The sequence below is a fragment of the Marmota flaviventris genome, chromosome 5 (assembly GCF_047511675.1).
Source record: "Marmota flaviventris isolate mMarFla1 chromosome 5, mMarFla1.hap1, whole genome shotgun sequence".
Lineage (NCBI taxonomy): Eukaryota > Metazoa > Chordata > Mammalia > Rodentia > Sciuridae > Marmota > Marmota flaviventris.
The window spans coordinates 81,962,361-81,977,305 of NC_092502.1; the positions used below are offsets into that span (position 1 = coordinate 81,962,361).

Consider the following 14,945-nt stretch of genomic DNA (forward strand, 5'->3'; position numbering starts at 1 on the left):
ATTGATGCACAAATAGCTGTTGGTAGGCAGCTCCTTGTTAGGAAAAAGAAATCTCTTTCTTCAGAATAAAAGCCTAGAACAACGGACTGGGGTGGTGGCTCAGTAGTAGAGTGCTTGCCTAGCACATGTGAGCCATTGGGTTTGATCCTTGGCACCACATAAAAACAAATAAATAAAATAAAGGTATTGTGTCCATTTACAACTAAAAAAAATATGTTTTAAACTAAGTTTTTTTAAAAAAAGCTTGGAACAAGATTTTACTCTTATATATTAGGTGCATATGGAATGATAAAATTGCTTTCCAAAATATTATACTAATTTATAAAGCCTCCCAAACTACCAGAGTCACTGAAACCCTTGTAATCCAGGGTTTCATAATTCAATCTTCACCCACTTCAAATTTAATAAATGTAAAATGCTATTTCATGTTTTTAATGAGATTTGTATTTTATCATGCAGTTATTTACCATTCTAAACCACATATAGCTTAAGAGGCAAGACAGTACCTAATGGTACTGGATGAATTACATGTTGAAGTTTTTTTTTTTTTATTCTATTACAATAAGTTTTATGAATTCACACACTAGTAATCATTCTACCTTATATATAACTTATTTTAGAAAACCTGTTCTTAGAAGAAAATGAAAAATTACTACATTAAGTTTCTCATCTGTCTTACAGTAAAGAATTATATGTTTATATATTTAAAGTCAGTACTTTATTACCCCTAGATTAAACATAAATTATAAAACAAAATTAACTCATCAGTAAGAAATTACATTATTACAGGAATATATTTTTTAAAAAATACTAATATACGTCATCCATTTTCTCTCAGGTATTAGTACAGCATCTATGGTACTAAAAAACCAAGAGGAATTAGGATAAAAAGTGAAGTACGAGGTTTTAGAGAAGAATAGAGATGAAGGGTTAGGAAAATGTGTAGGGGTACAGTGTGCTGCCTTAGTCTCATGGTTGGGAAGGTCTGCTTGCCATGTTGAAAAAAATTATGATTTTTGTCAATACTGTGGAGGTCAGCTGTCTTAGAATCTGCCTGTTTCACGAAAGCCAAGATGGTAAGTTTATAGATAATTTCTGCTGTTTTTTTTTCTAAAACACAAACAGTATTTTCAACAAATCCTTTTTTTCAACAGTACAGAGATCTTACAATTTAAGATTAGATTCTGTTCCATAACTATTTATGTAAAACTATTTGTGTAAAACTCAAAAGTGTATCTTTGATATAAAACAGTTTTGTTTGTTAGTTAGGTTCACAAGCTGGTCCACAGGAGATTGTTTAACTGATGATATGTGCAGCTATAGTGCTAATTAGTTTTTTAGTTATATACACATATTCTTTTCAACACTATTTTCTGAGGAAAACTATATTTACTATGTTTGATCTTAGTGCTGACAATCTATGGACCTTCCCACCATATGGGACTCTCTCAGGAAAGGCTCTAGAGGGTATTTCATAGGCTTAAACACACAACTACTTCTAGACTTTGTTGCCAGATGGACAACTAATGTATTTGGAAAAGAAAATATATCAGGCTAGTCAGTAGAGTTATGATGTTAAATAGAGAATACAGGAGAAAGTACATACGATTCAGCAAGACACAATAAAAAAGCCAACAAGCCAAAGAGAGCTCTATTTAATATTTACACTCTCACAAACACAAGAGTGAGAATCCAGAATGCAGCTGGAATGTGGCTAAATGCAGCAGAAGGGATAACAAGCCCTGGAGCTGGTTGCCTTGGGAACAGGGCCCATGCCTCATGTTAATGATTCTATAATGAGAAAAGGGGCATTTAAATACAGTGCATAATACTCATGGGTAGAGCCAAGAGGTATCTGGGAGTACTTAAACAAGTCCACCAGTGGATGGGGTTTGTGCTGTGGACTACAATGACTTCATGAAGTGGCAAGTGTGGATTATACATAAAGCTTGGCATTTGCCTGAGTGTATGAGAACTTCCCTGGCACTGCAGAACCTGTAGACTCTCCCAATGCCTGGCTCATATTAACATAAATAAACACCAGTCCCTTCCTATTCGTTCTAATAGTGTTGCTTGGAATGAGTGGCATTTCTGATAGGGGCAGGAGCTGGCAGATAAGGCAATGCACTGAAAAGCAAAACAACTCTATAATGTCAGCTTAAGAGAAAGCACCGTTGGATGCATGTTTGCATAAGAGAAATAACTTAAAAGTCATTCCTTCAGTAATTCCAAATTAAAGGAATGGAAGACAGCTGTCCCTAGTGGGCAGAGGGTGTGAGAAAACCTTCATTTAATTACGTGGATAACAGTAAATCTACTTAAGCAATATATTACTAAAAATTATGTTCAGCCTGACAATTTAAAAACTTACCTCTAAAAGCACTAATATCTCCATAGTGTACCTGTAGTACAAAGTATTTGCTTCCAGTCTCTCCCCCAACTCTGAAACCAACACCTAAAAATTTACAAAAGATAAATTAATATTTTAGAAACTGAAGTCTACAATAGAGCTAATAATCTTGCTGTGCTGATCTATAATATCCAAAGGGAAATAAAATAGCACATAACATGAAATTATGTTACACAGAAACAAAAATAAACTAGGCATTTCTAATTTCTAATATGTCATTTCTTTTCAAAGCTTTGGTGGAATTCCATTCATAGTTTTCACTTCAACACCAGAGTAATCACTGTTACTTTAACCACACAATTCAATCACTCTGAAAGAAACAGAACAAAACAAAACAAAAAACACCTCACTTTGTCCCTGCTGATTCTTTAAAAGACATACATAAACTATACTTTTATATTGTTTTATATATGGACACATACATATATTCATTTTATTTTCTAATTAGTAAAGGGAAAAGACTTCTTAAGAGCATACAGGGGAATTACTTTTCTTCCCATATAAAAACAGGTATCTACAAACATGTCATTGAGGAAGCCAGTTACTAACTAAATTAAAAAGTCCAGTATGTCACGGAATTTTTGGAATCTAAAGAGTTCTATAATAGTGTTACTGTTAAGAGACAGAGTTTATTACTGAGATTTTTTTTTTTTTGAGAGAGAGAGAGAGAGAGAGAGAGAGAGAGAGAATTTTAATATTTATTTTTTTAGTTTTCAGTGGACACAACATCTTTGTTTGTATGTGGTGCTGAGGATTGGACCCGGGCTGCACACATGCCAGGCGAGCGCGCTACCACTTGAGCCACATCTCCAGCCCCAACTATTGAGATTTTTAAAAAAAGTTTTACAGACATAGAAAATAAAAATAAAATTTTCCATCTGCTCTTAAAAGGCTGACAAATCTGTGACAGATTTTCAATACTCTATTAGTGTTTAAACTTGTTTGGTGGTAGCCACATGATAAACTATAGACAGAATCCTGAGGCTCACTTGAAGTAATGCAAACAGACATCAATTAGTGATGCTGGCATGAGTAAGGGAGGCAAGAGAGAAACACAAGACCATCCCCAAATCATGGTAGACCTATTCTGTAAAAGAACCACACTATCCCTTTAATATCAAGAAACATCCAGGTAATAAAAGAGAGTCTGGTAATTCAGTCACACACTGGAAGCTATCAACAGTTTAGAGGTTATGTTAGAAAGCCAGCTGAGGTTTGGCATCACATTAAATATCTAGGTTCCAGGACTATATATTAAAAAAAATCTGTTTGCTGAAACAGCAATTTATTTAATTCCTAGCTCTCTTGGCTCATGAAATGTTCCTGCTGTCAAGAGCCAATGTGCTTTTTAGGCCAAAGGTGGCTTGGGGTATACTTGGCTATTTTTTAATTCAATCTAAACTGTTGCAAGGCCAAATTACTTACCAATGAGAAGTAGAGAAAAAGTAACTACCTAAATGAAACCTTTTAAATACAAAGTAACTGATGCAAAAACTTTTTAGTGTTATATTGCAACATAGAATATTATCAACAACTATTGGAAAGGATCATGTAAAAAGAACTTCAGAAACAGAATAAAAGAGCAAACAGGACACTCTTCAAGAAGTCTCCAAAGTACCTTTGGGAAGCCTGGTAGGAGGAGCATTTCTTGCCCAGGCATACAGAATATTGGCTTTATCTGTGCAGGTTCCTTCATCACAAAACCTGAAGAAAAAGATGAATAGCTATAATGAATATTCAAGTAGTAAAATGTATACATACTCCACATCAGGGAAAGTATTTGAAAGCAAAATACATCATGTATCATTACTATAATCTTATCAGCTTTAAAAGATCCTGAAAAAATTCTATGTAAAAAAAGCACCTACAAAAGGGAAGGATTTTTTTTTGTTGTTGTTGTTGGTTTGTTTGTTGTCTAATAATCCTGTGCAGCAGATGCACAATTTATACTTGGATATGTTCATATGTGGAATGTGTTCTATCTAATCAGGGAGAAAAACAAACATTACATAGAGAGACTGCATAAGCCAACATTAATGCAGTGGAAATCTGGAAGTGGACCAAAAGAAATGTCATACACATTTCCCCCACGGGGATCAGTTTGCAGTCAGTAAATCTTTGGTCACAGCAACAAATAATTCCTAGTGTCATAAAGCGAGCAATACAAGTGTACTCCACTTAAAGGGTTCTTGATTTTGAAAATATGATTTTTAAAAGTTTATGAATGTTATGCAAGTCATTTAATTTTATGGAACCTTATTTTTTGTTTGTTTTGTAAAGCATGGAAAATTATACTTACCTCACAGTGTAATTCTATAAATCAAATGAGATGTAAGTGAAAGTACCTTATAAACCTTGAAGCTTTATACCACGGTAAAGCATTATTTAACAGATGTTCACTTTATCTAAAAATTCACTATTGAGGACAAAGTTGCATGGTGGGAAGACCACTTACACAGAAGAACATACCTGGAATTCCACTCCAAGTCCACCCCTAATAGCTATGACTCTTGGGTGTGGTAGAGGCCCTGAAGTCCAATTCCTGCATGGAAACCTCTCTGATAGGGATGTTTTGGTAAAGTGTGTAAGGGATCCAGTACCCCTATTAGATATCTGGTAGATTCAATTTAACAAATGATTAGTTGCTGACTCAAACTCATGCATATTTTTCTAATGACACTAGAGCTCATTGTCCGGTTATAGATGTGAATTTGTTCAAAACATTGGTAGACTACATTTTCATGCTGGTTTTACATGTTTGTGTTTTGGAAAATTGGGGCCAAATAAAGTCAGAGGCAGGAAATTATGTAGATCTGAAAGCTCTGAAGACTCTCAAGGACAAGTACAAACACAAGTCTATTGGGCAGGAATTGGTTTACATAGGAAGAATCGTGTGCTGTCCATGTCCTGGGAGGGAAGTGAAGACAGAGTGTATTGGCTTTCTAAACAGGTTAAAACAGATGCTAGAAAACTGGGCAACACTTGGAACACAAGTATGGAAACCACATTACAAAGTTCCTTCAAATTCAGAGACAGGGTCTCCTACCATGTTTATAGATAGAAATGGGGCTGGAAGATAGGCAGTCAAGTAGACAACTATGGAGTCGGTCTGACTTAAGAGGTGAGGGACTCAGAGCCACGAGGTCTCAATAAGGTTATGCATAGCCAATGCTCTTGGTTCTATAAATCAGCTACAGAAAGAGATTGTGTAATGTGCAATGTAAAACACATCAAACAGCAGTTTCTTACTGTTCACTGTCAAGTGCAATATACTTATGATGAAGGATCATTACCATGTGAGAATTGTGCTTTGGAACGAATGTCTATGACATCCTCATGCCAACTGTGTTAAAAGGCTGAGACTGTTGGACAGTACCCAAAAGCAAAAATTTTCTTCTTGGCCCCATGCTATAATAGTACAAGAAATGAGATTGTCAGATATGATGAACTTTGTATCTTTCTCCTATGAGCTACTAAAATTTAAAGATCTGGGTGGCAATTTTCAGAGCTTTCAACAAAGATCATAAATATACAAGTATCTACCATCAAAGTGATGACAGACTTATGTTAAACAAGATAATTGTTTCCTCTGATATGGAAGTTGATTTTCACTGTACTACTAGAATGAACCAGATTGAAATATAATAGAGAAAACTGCTTTAGTAAATGTTTCTAAGCTATGTTTTTGATTATGTCATTTGCTGGCTCAAAATCTTTCAAATGTTTCCCCCAAATAATGTCAAAACAAAATTCAAGCATTGAAGCCTAACACATAAGGCTTTTTATGATCTGGGACCTTGTTATGTCTCCAGACAGAACCCCCTGATTCATGCCAAGTTGCTGCCGGTTTCTAATCTGTCTTCTCCGCTGTTCCCTTTTGCCTGGAATATTCAATTCTAGTTCTCTGCCTAAAAAACTTGCACTCACCTTCTTCAAGATTTGGCTCTAGTTTTGCTCCTTAGAGAATCATTCTCAGACCCCACCCCTCCACTCTTCTTACCTGCAGCACTTGTCCTACCTATTAGCTTGCTTACCTATCTCTCCAGCCAGGTTGTGAGTTCTCTGAGGTCTGGAGCCAAGCCTCCATTCTACACTCCCAGCACCTGCAATCCTGCCTTGCATTTAGCAAATCTTCAGCAAAGGTAGGGTGGAGTTTGCTTCTATGTTAGTTTTTAACTTTTCGTGCACAGGCACTTAAAGAACTGAACTGAATGAAATTGTACTGCACTGTCAGATACAAAAATATTTTTTTAAAAAACATTTAAAGCATAGTCACCAGTATATTTGAATTATTATTTTCCTGGTATTTTGCACAAAGCAGCTTATATTCACTCTGATATGAACACAGCAAAGAGGGGGCGGGTACTAAATAAGCTCAGAGAGTTCAAGTAACTTCAAAGGTTACACAGCCAAATGGCAATTCATAGCTCTGGCTGTCATACTCCCTTCTGGCTCAATTCATGACATTGACTTACAGGCAGAGGATATTATATGAGGATAAGCTTTGATTAGTAATATATCTAAACTAAGTTGCAATTTGTGTTTGCAATTAATTCTAAAATCAAATATTTGAAGACATATGTTGCACTGATTTATTCACAAAGAAACAATGATTTCTTATTTTATTCTTTTTTTTTCTGATAAAGAAGGGCACCACAAGCAAATGTTAGCTTCATTTAAAAAATTCTGAATTTTAATTTTTAGATTCATTAAACTGAAGATGGAGTAAAGAATGATTCACTGGAGGATACTGGGATATTGAAACTAATTCTAAAACTAAATGAATGAGAGGATTAAATAAAGAGGAAAACAAGAGGCTAAAAGAAATGGATTCTACAACTGATAACCACCCAGCAGCAAAGAACAAAGAGCAATTGGATAAAATCCTGGACCTCTTCATTTAATATTTCCATTTTAAATGAAAATGGCATCAGATTTTCTCCACACAAAACTGTCAAAAGGAGACAGTATTGAGTATTTTGATTTACAAAAAATTCTACAAAAAGAGGTGATTGTTACTATTTTTATTAGTAAGAAAAAGCTTTTTAAAGAACTTCTTTTGACTATTTTTACTGGTGCATTGTAAATTATACATAATTGTGGGATTTGTTGTTATATATCCAAATGTGCACACAATATAACAAGATAATTCACTAGATATCTATCAGTAAGAAAGTTTTAAGGCTAGGAGGCAATGTAAGCTTTGATCAAGGGCTCTTATAATTTCAAGTCCCATCACCAGATTTCTTTTTCTTATCATTCTAGTACTTTCTCCTAAAGGCTCCTCTAGATTAAGCCAATTAAATTGTGAAAAGGTTCACACAATTTCCCTTAGTATTCATAGTAAAAATGACAAGAATTAACATTTGAAAATAAGACAATTCTGGATTCTTGGACCTTTCCTATAGAACCCTTTCACCTCTAATCCATGGGGAAACCATTTGTATAGCATGAATATTTTCTGACTGTGCCAAGTACTAAAAAGTGCAACCCTGTCATTTTGAATTATCCAAATAAAGCATGACTGTCAGTTAAAGTACTCTCTGGTTGTACCTGTTAAAGTCTATTTAAAATCCAAGGTCACTCAGGGACAATCAAAACGGGTAACTCATTGCTTCTTTTAGCCAAATAAACAAGTGAATAAAATTGTCATACCCTCAAGTTAAGTTTATATGGCCTCAAATTCCAATTTTAGGTATCTAACAGAACCACAACCAGGAAAATTACCCTCAAGTTAGAAAGTTTCTTTGAAAAACACAACATAATATCAATGGCACAAATACAATGCCCTACCCAAATTATATTTGGCATATGTCAGGTATCCAAATATCACTGACTGCTATATAAACCCACAGAATATTTTTCCCAATTCAGATAATACCATATGCACTTCAAGGCAATGGGTCTGCATTAGCCAAGTAATGAGAGGATACCTCATTAGAAAGTTAAATAAGATCTGTGATTAAGAAGTACTAGCCTGATAAACAGCACTGCAGGAACTACCCCCTACACTCCCTCTCCCCAATGAGATCAGAGAGGCAAGAAAAATCCCTAGGAGCAGAGGCTATAAGACAAGTATTCTCAGTGCCTGCCAAAGTGCTTGGCACATAGGAGCTGGTTAATACACACTATAACTATTAGAGACTGAGCTAATTGTCACAGCTATCACTTCTTTGTGCCTGGCACTTCACCAAGTACATTACTTTACACCACCTGATTTATTCTTCATTATGGTCCAATAAGGCAGAATTGGACCCATTTTATAAGTGAGGAAATCAACCAATACAAGTTAAACCATTCAGCTAATGTTTATTACAACTACCAAGAAACAGGGCTGAGATCTGAACCCAAGATGTTCTGATTTCAAAGTCCTGGTTCTGTACTAAATACATGACTGTACTGTGATATTGCTACTCTTTTTAACACAGATACTAGTCCACTGAGGAAAGAAGAACTTAACACAGATGCTAGTCTATTGAGGAAAGAAGAACACCCAAAATTATGGTTTGTTTCTATTGAAACTGTCAAAATGGTGACAACCATGACATTCTATTTTATAAAGTTGACATTAATCTACTAAGAATTGGTTAGTTGCTAAGGAGTTCCTATTAAATCCTCTAATCCAAACACCTAATAATTTTTAGCTAAGAAACATAATCATTGATGACTAGAAGTCAGAAGCAGATACCAACTTTATTTTAATGAACTGATCCATTGTTACTATTCCATTCTGAAATATAATGTAACTTACAATAATAAGGTGGAATAAGGAAATGGACCACTTCATTTTAGCTGAGTAGAAATTTATGACCAAACTTTGCTACTGCACTCAAACATACATTTTATAGTTTATACAACAAAAGATGGTACAGTTTTGGAGACTGTGTTATTTTTATTTATTCTGAGAAGGACCTTACTTATGTTTAACTTTGGAAGTTTCAAATGGCAGAAGAAACAATGAGGACTGCAGAAGATACTGTGTATCTTGACACAGAGTGTATGGATGACAGTAGCTGAGATCTGGAAAGGGAGTATAAAGGCAGCATATGCAAATACCTTTCTCCCTTCTCAACCAATGAATCATTACCATCATGAAGGATGCAATGGAGTCATAGCCTTATCTAGAAAATAAAATCACTAAGGGGGAAGAAAAAAGTCATTTAAATGAGTAACCAAGCAGGGTGTCTCATATACAGGCTTTTTTTCTATATATATTTATATGTTTTAGCTACTTTTCTCTTTCTCCTCATCAGCATCTGTAACCCTGTGGAGATAGTGGCATTTAAAAAGACACAGCAGGTGGTTAATAAATAGAAGCAGTTGAAAGGGATTTAAGCTAAAGCTTCCTAGGATGGTAAAGCACTACTGCTTTAGTTTTAGACTGATTCCAAGTTGGAACAGCTGGATATGGCCTCATTTAACCAGCTGGGACTCTTCTTTTAAAAAAACATCAAACAACCTGTAGAAGCCATCTTTGATTTGTAAAGATTAGTTGGTCAAAGTGTCATTAGAAATAGTTTTTAAATCAAATATTAATTACAAGAACTAAAAATAATTTTAGCTATGCACAGACAATCATAACCAAGTACAAGGCTAGACACATAAGAAGCCCACTCACTTTAATCACTCAAAAAAATTATATATATATATATATATATATATATATATATATATATATATATATATATATAGAGAGAGAGAGAGAGAGAGAGAGAGAGAGAGAGAGAGAGAATATCACTCTGTGTTTTTGGTTTTGGTTTGCATTCTTTTTTTTTTTTTTCCATTAAATGATTCACAGTTTTACTCTCCCAAAATCCTGTGGATATGTCAGTCCTTGTTTTTCATTTTTAACTGATACAAAAAACATCATGTTATGGGATACATGTAATGTTCAATATTATTCAATACTACACTATACAATATGCATTGTATAATGTTTAAATCAAGTTAAGTATATTTATTTCTCAGATGTTTATCATTTCTTTGTGGTGAAAATGCTTTCTTCTACCTTTTTGGAATATATAGTATATAAATTATCTGTAGTCAGTATATTGTGAAACAGTATCTAGGTTTCCCCATATTTAGAACACACAATCTTGAGGTTTGACAATGTTGCTTTAAGCTCTACATCCTGTGCTCACCAGAAAATTCACAAGCCTTTGATCATACATTTAGAAAAAAGAAAGCACTCAAAGTTACCCCAGATGCCAAACTAATTTATATGAGCAAAAATCATAATTTTCAAAACTTGAAACTCTCAGAGGCTAACCATTCATCATTAAAAAAAAAGAGCAAAAACAAAATAAAGTACTCAAAGAACAGAGAAATGCAATATTTTAATTTCCAAGATGTACTAAAAAATTTATATTTTCTAGTGGTGATCAGTATAAATTCTTACATTTAAATTGCCCAGTTTTCGGGCTGGGGATGTGGCTCAAGTGATAGCGCGCTCGCCTGGCATGCATGTGGCCCAGGTTCGATCCTCAGCACCTCACAAAGATGTTGTGTCCACCAAAAACTAAAAAATAAATATTAAAATTCGCTCTCTCTCTCTCTCTCTCTCCTCTCTCACTCTCTCTTTAAAAAAATAAAAATAAAAATTGCCCAGTTTTCAGCACCTTCATTTCATTACCTTCCCTAAAAAATCCCAAAAGAGGGTTTGGTGATATGGCTCAAGATACAACACTTGCCTAGTGTATGAAAGGCTCTGGGATCCAGTCTTGGGGTTCTCCCCAGTGCATGCAAGTAAGTACACACACACACACACACACACACACACAGCCCAAAGAGCTTCTGCTCATTCATGGCTCATATTCAGCCAACAAATCTGGGTAACTTAAAATTGCTATGCTTTGAATTAAGTCTGCAAGTACAAATAAAGTCCAACACATCATGCTATCACTGTACTTGTTTCAATTCTTGGTGCTGTTACTCTCCATGGGTCCCTACATGTCTCCTCCTTTAAAGCCTAAGAAAGAAGGTATTAGGCTTACACCTGACAGGTTCTGTTGCCTCCTTTACATGGGTCAGCAGAGCCGCTGCTTTTCAATCAGCTGGTCCTTATTTGCATCCTCCAGAGGTATGTTAATTTGGAATTGAGCATCAGGCCCACTCTAACTATAAAGGGACCACCCTACAGTATATTAAAAGGTTCACATCAATGTATGCAATTTAAATGCACATGCACATAATTAACTAGACACATTACCAGTGTGAGCTGCTAATTTGGAATGAGACACAAAAGACCAGAATGCATGTTGAAGGAAAAAAAAAACAACTTTAAAATTAAAATGACTTCATAATGAAAACTGCTTCATGCTGTGTCTACTATTTTCATGTAAACTTAATGTAACTGTAAATATATTTTAATGAACAGTAGAAAGGGGCAATTACAAAGAGCAAAGGAGGGCAGCACAACAGTGAAACATCATCAGAATAGCTCTTTGCCTTCATATTAAAAGTGCTACCTGAAGACACAGGATGAATTATAACTTCATAATTTCAGGCAAAAAACGTTTTCTATATTAAAGACATACCTATTTTCCAATCTGCTGGCAATGAAAACAGAACACTCAAGTGAAAAAGCACTGGGGAGTGGGGAGGGGATATCCTAAGAAATACAGAAGAGAGAAAAATCCAAGTTTGACATTTTCATTTTGGTGTTAAAATATCTTATTAGTGTGTTCTTCTTTTGTTAAAATATCTTTGTATTCCCCAAAGATTCCTCTGAAGTGGGAAAGAATTCTTGACATATTTAAGCATCAAAAGTCATTCTAAGTACCATACCCCAAATACATGTGAAGGTTTGGGAGTCTTCATTTAAATGCTGTCTATATCCTGGAACAACTGAAGAAAAGATTTGCCACTGTAAAATGAGTATGATAAATTTCATGACTCAAGAATTTAAGGGAAAGAATACAAGACACTTGACACCGATAGATTTTTGTTAATTAGTATTATAATTCAGGTGAGAGAAAAGGAGGCCAAACTATAGGAAAATACCTGAGTGTTACAGGGCTGAGCTTGTGAGGCATTGAGGGTGGAGGTGAAGATGTTCTGGTGAAGCAACCTAAAAGTTCAGCTCATTAAATATACTGTGAGCTCTTATTCTTTAAGTGGGGGATGTATTTTACCAAATATTGAGGGATAACTGAGGGATAAACATTGTATACCATCTTTATTTTTTTTTAAAGAGAGAGAGAGAGAGAGAGAGAGAGAGAGAGAGAGAGAGAGAGAGAATGAAAGAGAGAATTCTTTTTTAATATTTATTTTTTAGTTTTCGGTGGACACAACATCTTTATTTTATTTTTATGTGGTGCTGAGGATTGAACCCAGCGCCCCACGCATGCCAGGCGAGCGCACTACTGCTTGAGCCACATCCCCAGCCCTTATACCATCTTTAAATGGAAAATAAGACTTAATTATAAAGCCAGAGTCACCAGAACAGTTTTACTTAGTGCAGTTTTGGTGCAGTTTTATTTATCCTACTTTGCATATTGAACAGATCCCACATCTACTTTGGAATGTTAAATGAAGGCTCTGGGCTTGGTTTAAAGAAGATGAATAATAGCATCAATTATTGTCCTTGCTTTATGGTTATAAGGCCAATTATTACAAATCTATAGATTAAATGGTAGTATGGGCTAGCAGGCAGATACTGTACATTCTATTTAAATTGATATGGCTGTAGTGTTATCAAGAATTCTAATTACTCAATGATGCAACTGACTGTAAAACTCAGTGTTCTGCTTGCTTGAGGTGAGCAACCACTGCTGGTAATAACTCTTCTATATCTGACTCAGCATTAGTATGCAGTGTATACCCAGAGAATTATGGAATTTTAGAATAGAGTTTTATAAGTCATCTAGCATAAAGCTTTTGCTAAAATGAAGAAACCAACTCTGATACAAATGGGCTAAATATTCTACCCAGGAAATGCAGCCAGTTAGTTCACTGCTCTCTCATTCTTCCCTGTTGCCTTTCAAGTTGTAGTTTTAGCAAAATCATATATAGCAAATACATTAACAATTTCTGTTTTCACTTTCATATATATTTTCTTTGATTCTTCTCTTTCTTTATATTTTTGATACTTAGAAGTCTTTTGGTCAATATATTTTATAGACATAATTCCAAAATAGTATATTTAACTATACTAATAAATATTTTTAAAGTATCAAAATAATGTTCTTGTTTCGATATTCCTTTAACATGAAAACAATGAATTAGTCCAAACTTAATGTATTTTTTCTCAACCATTAGATCCATAATAGTTAGTTAGTTAGCATTTCCATGGAGATGAAGCTAAAAGAGATTTTAAAAGCTTACACCCCTTCCGGCAATTTTCAATAATTCTAATCCAAAGGTAAATATTGCTAATTTCAGAAGAATATTTTTAAAGCATGAAGCCAAAGGATATGATTTTCTGAATATGATTCAGAAAAGGCTGTCACAGAATAATCTTTTAATCCTAGAATTTTATTTACAAAAATTTACTGAAGAGCAAAGACTGGAATGTTGATATCAAAGGATATTAACTGTGATTTGCAGAGTCCAATTTTACATAAACCGAGTTACATGAGTTTGGATCCTATGTGATATGCCCCTTTCATCAAATAACTTAAGCCTATTAACAAATGCTTTGATGGTACTTGGTCCATAGAGATTTCCACTAATTACCCTGTATTTTTAATAGTTTCAAATACATATTACAATTGTTTATTATAAAAATGACTAGAAAGCTGTTGCTGCATGCCTTGCAGCAGACGAATGAATATTAGGATGCACAGTGAAAGGTCTATCAGTCTATATGATTATGTAGAGACAGGATATCAAAACTGATCCCTTCTCAGTGCAAGGCAAAGTACTCCCGTCATTCTGGACTGTTAAATATGTAACAGTGATTCTGAATATCAGGAAAAAATATGATGTTTAAGAACATTGTCTTTTTTTCAGAGTTCACTGATCTTCAAGGAAAAAAAAAGAAAAGAAGAAAAGAAAGAAAGGGAAGATCTCAAGCCATAATTATGGTGTAAATTTCTGGGTGTAAAAACATATCTAATTTAGAATCTACCATGGTATCTACTACCATTCTGGCCCTTGGCATGCATCCAATAGAGGTTTACTAATTGTTCATGACATGCAATTTAAACTCACCAGAGTGATTAAAATAATTTCTAAAACTGCAATAATTATTTGAATAAACAAGAGTCAATGTGATAAAATGGAAATAATTTTGGATTTGGAACCAAAAAAATTAAGGTTCAGTCCTTGTCTGTAACAACCAGCTAGCTGTGTTACGCTGAGCAAGTTACTAAATTTCTCAGAGCTTGAGCCTTCTTCTCTGTAAAGTGAGGATAATAATACATGCTTTGCAGAGATGTTAGGATGAAATGGTATGTCAAATCACCTTGCAGTGTCAGGGTCAAAAGAGAACTGAATGAACAGAATTACCATGTTCTTTGGGTGAAATCATGAACTTTAAAACAACTAACATCATAGTATCAATATTATAAAATTTTAGGCTTTCTTCTCAAGC

The 14,945-nt window shown here is 34.5% G+C and overlaps 1 protein-coding gene across 7 annotated transcripts in view; it reads right to left on the minus strand.

Moving 5' to 3' along the window:
- Positions 1–14,945, minus strand: part of Pam (peptidylglycine alpha-amidating monooxygenase) — a 290,276-nt gene that overhangs the window by 101,504 nt on the left and 173,827 nt on the right. For all 7 annotated transcript variants that reach the window (XM_071612377.1, XM_027927584.2, XM_027927579.2 and 4 more), the window contains exons 6-7: positions 4,029–4,114; positions 2,372–2,455 (exon numbers count right to left, since the gene is read on the minus strand). In XM_071612377.1, the coding sequence (XP_071468478.1) occupies positions 2,372–2,455; positions 4,029–4,114 (170 nt within the window). The remainder of the gene's footprint in view (positions 1–2,371; positions 2,456–4,028; positions 4,115–14,945) is intronic.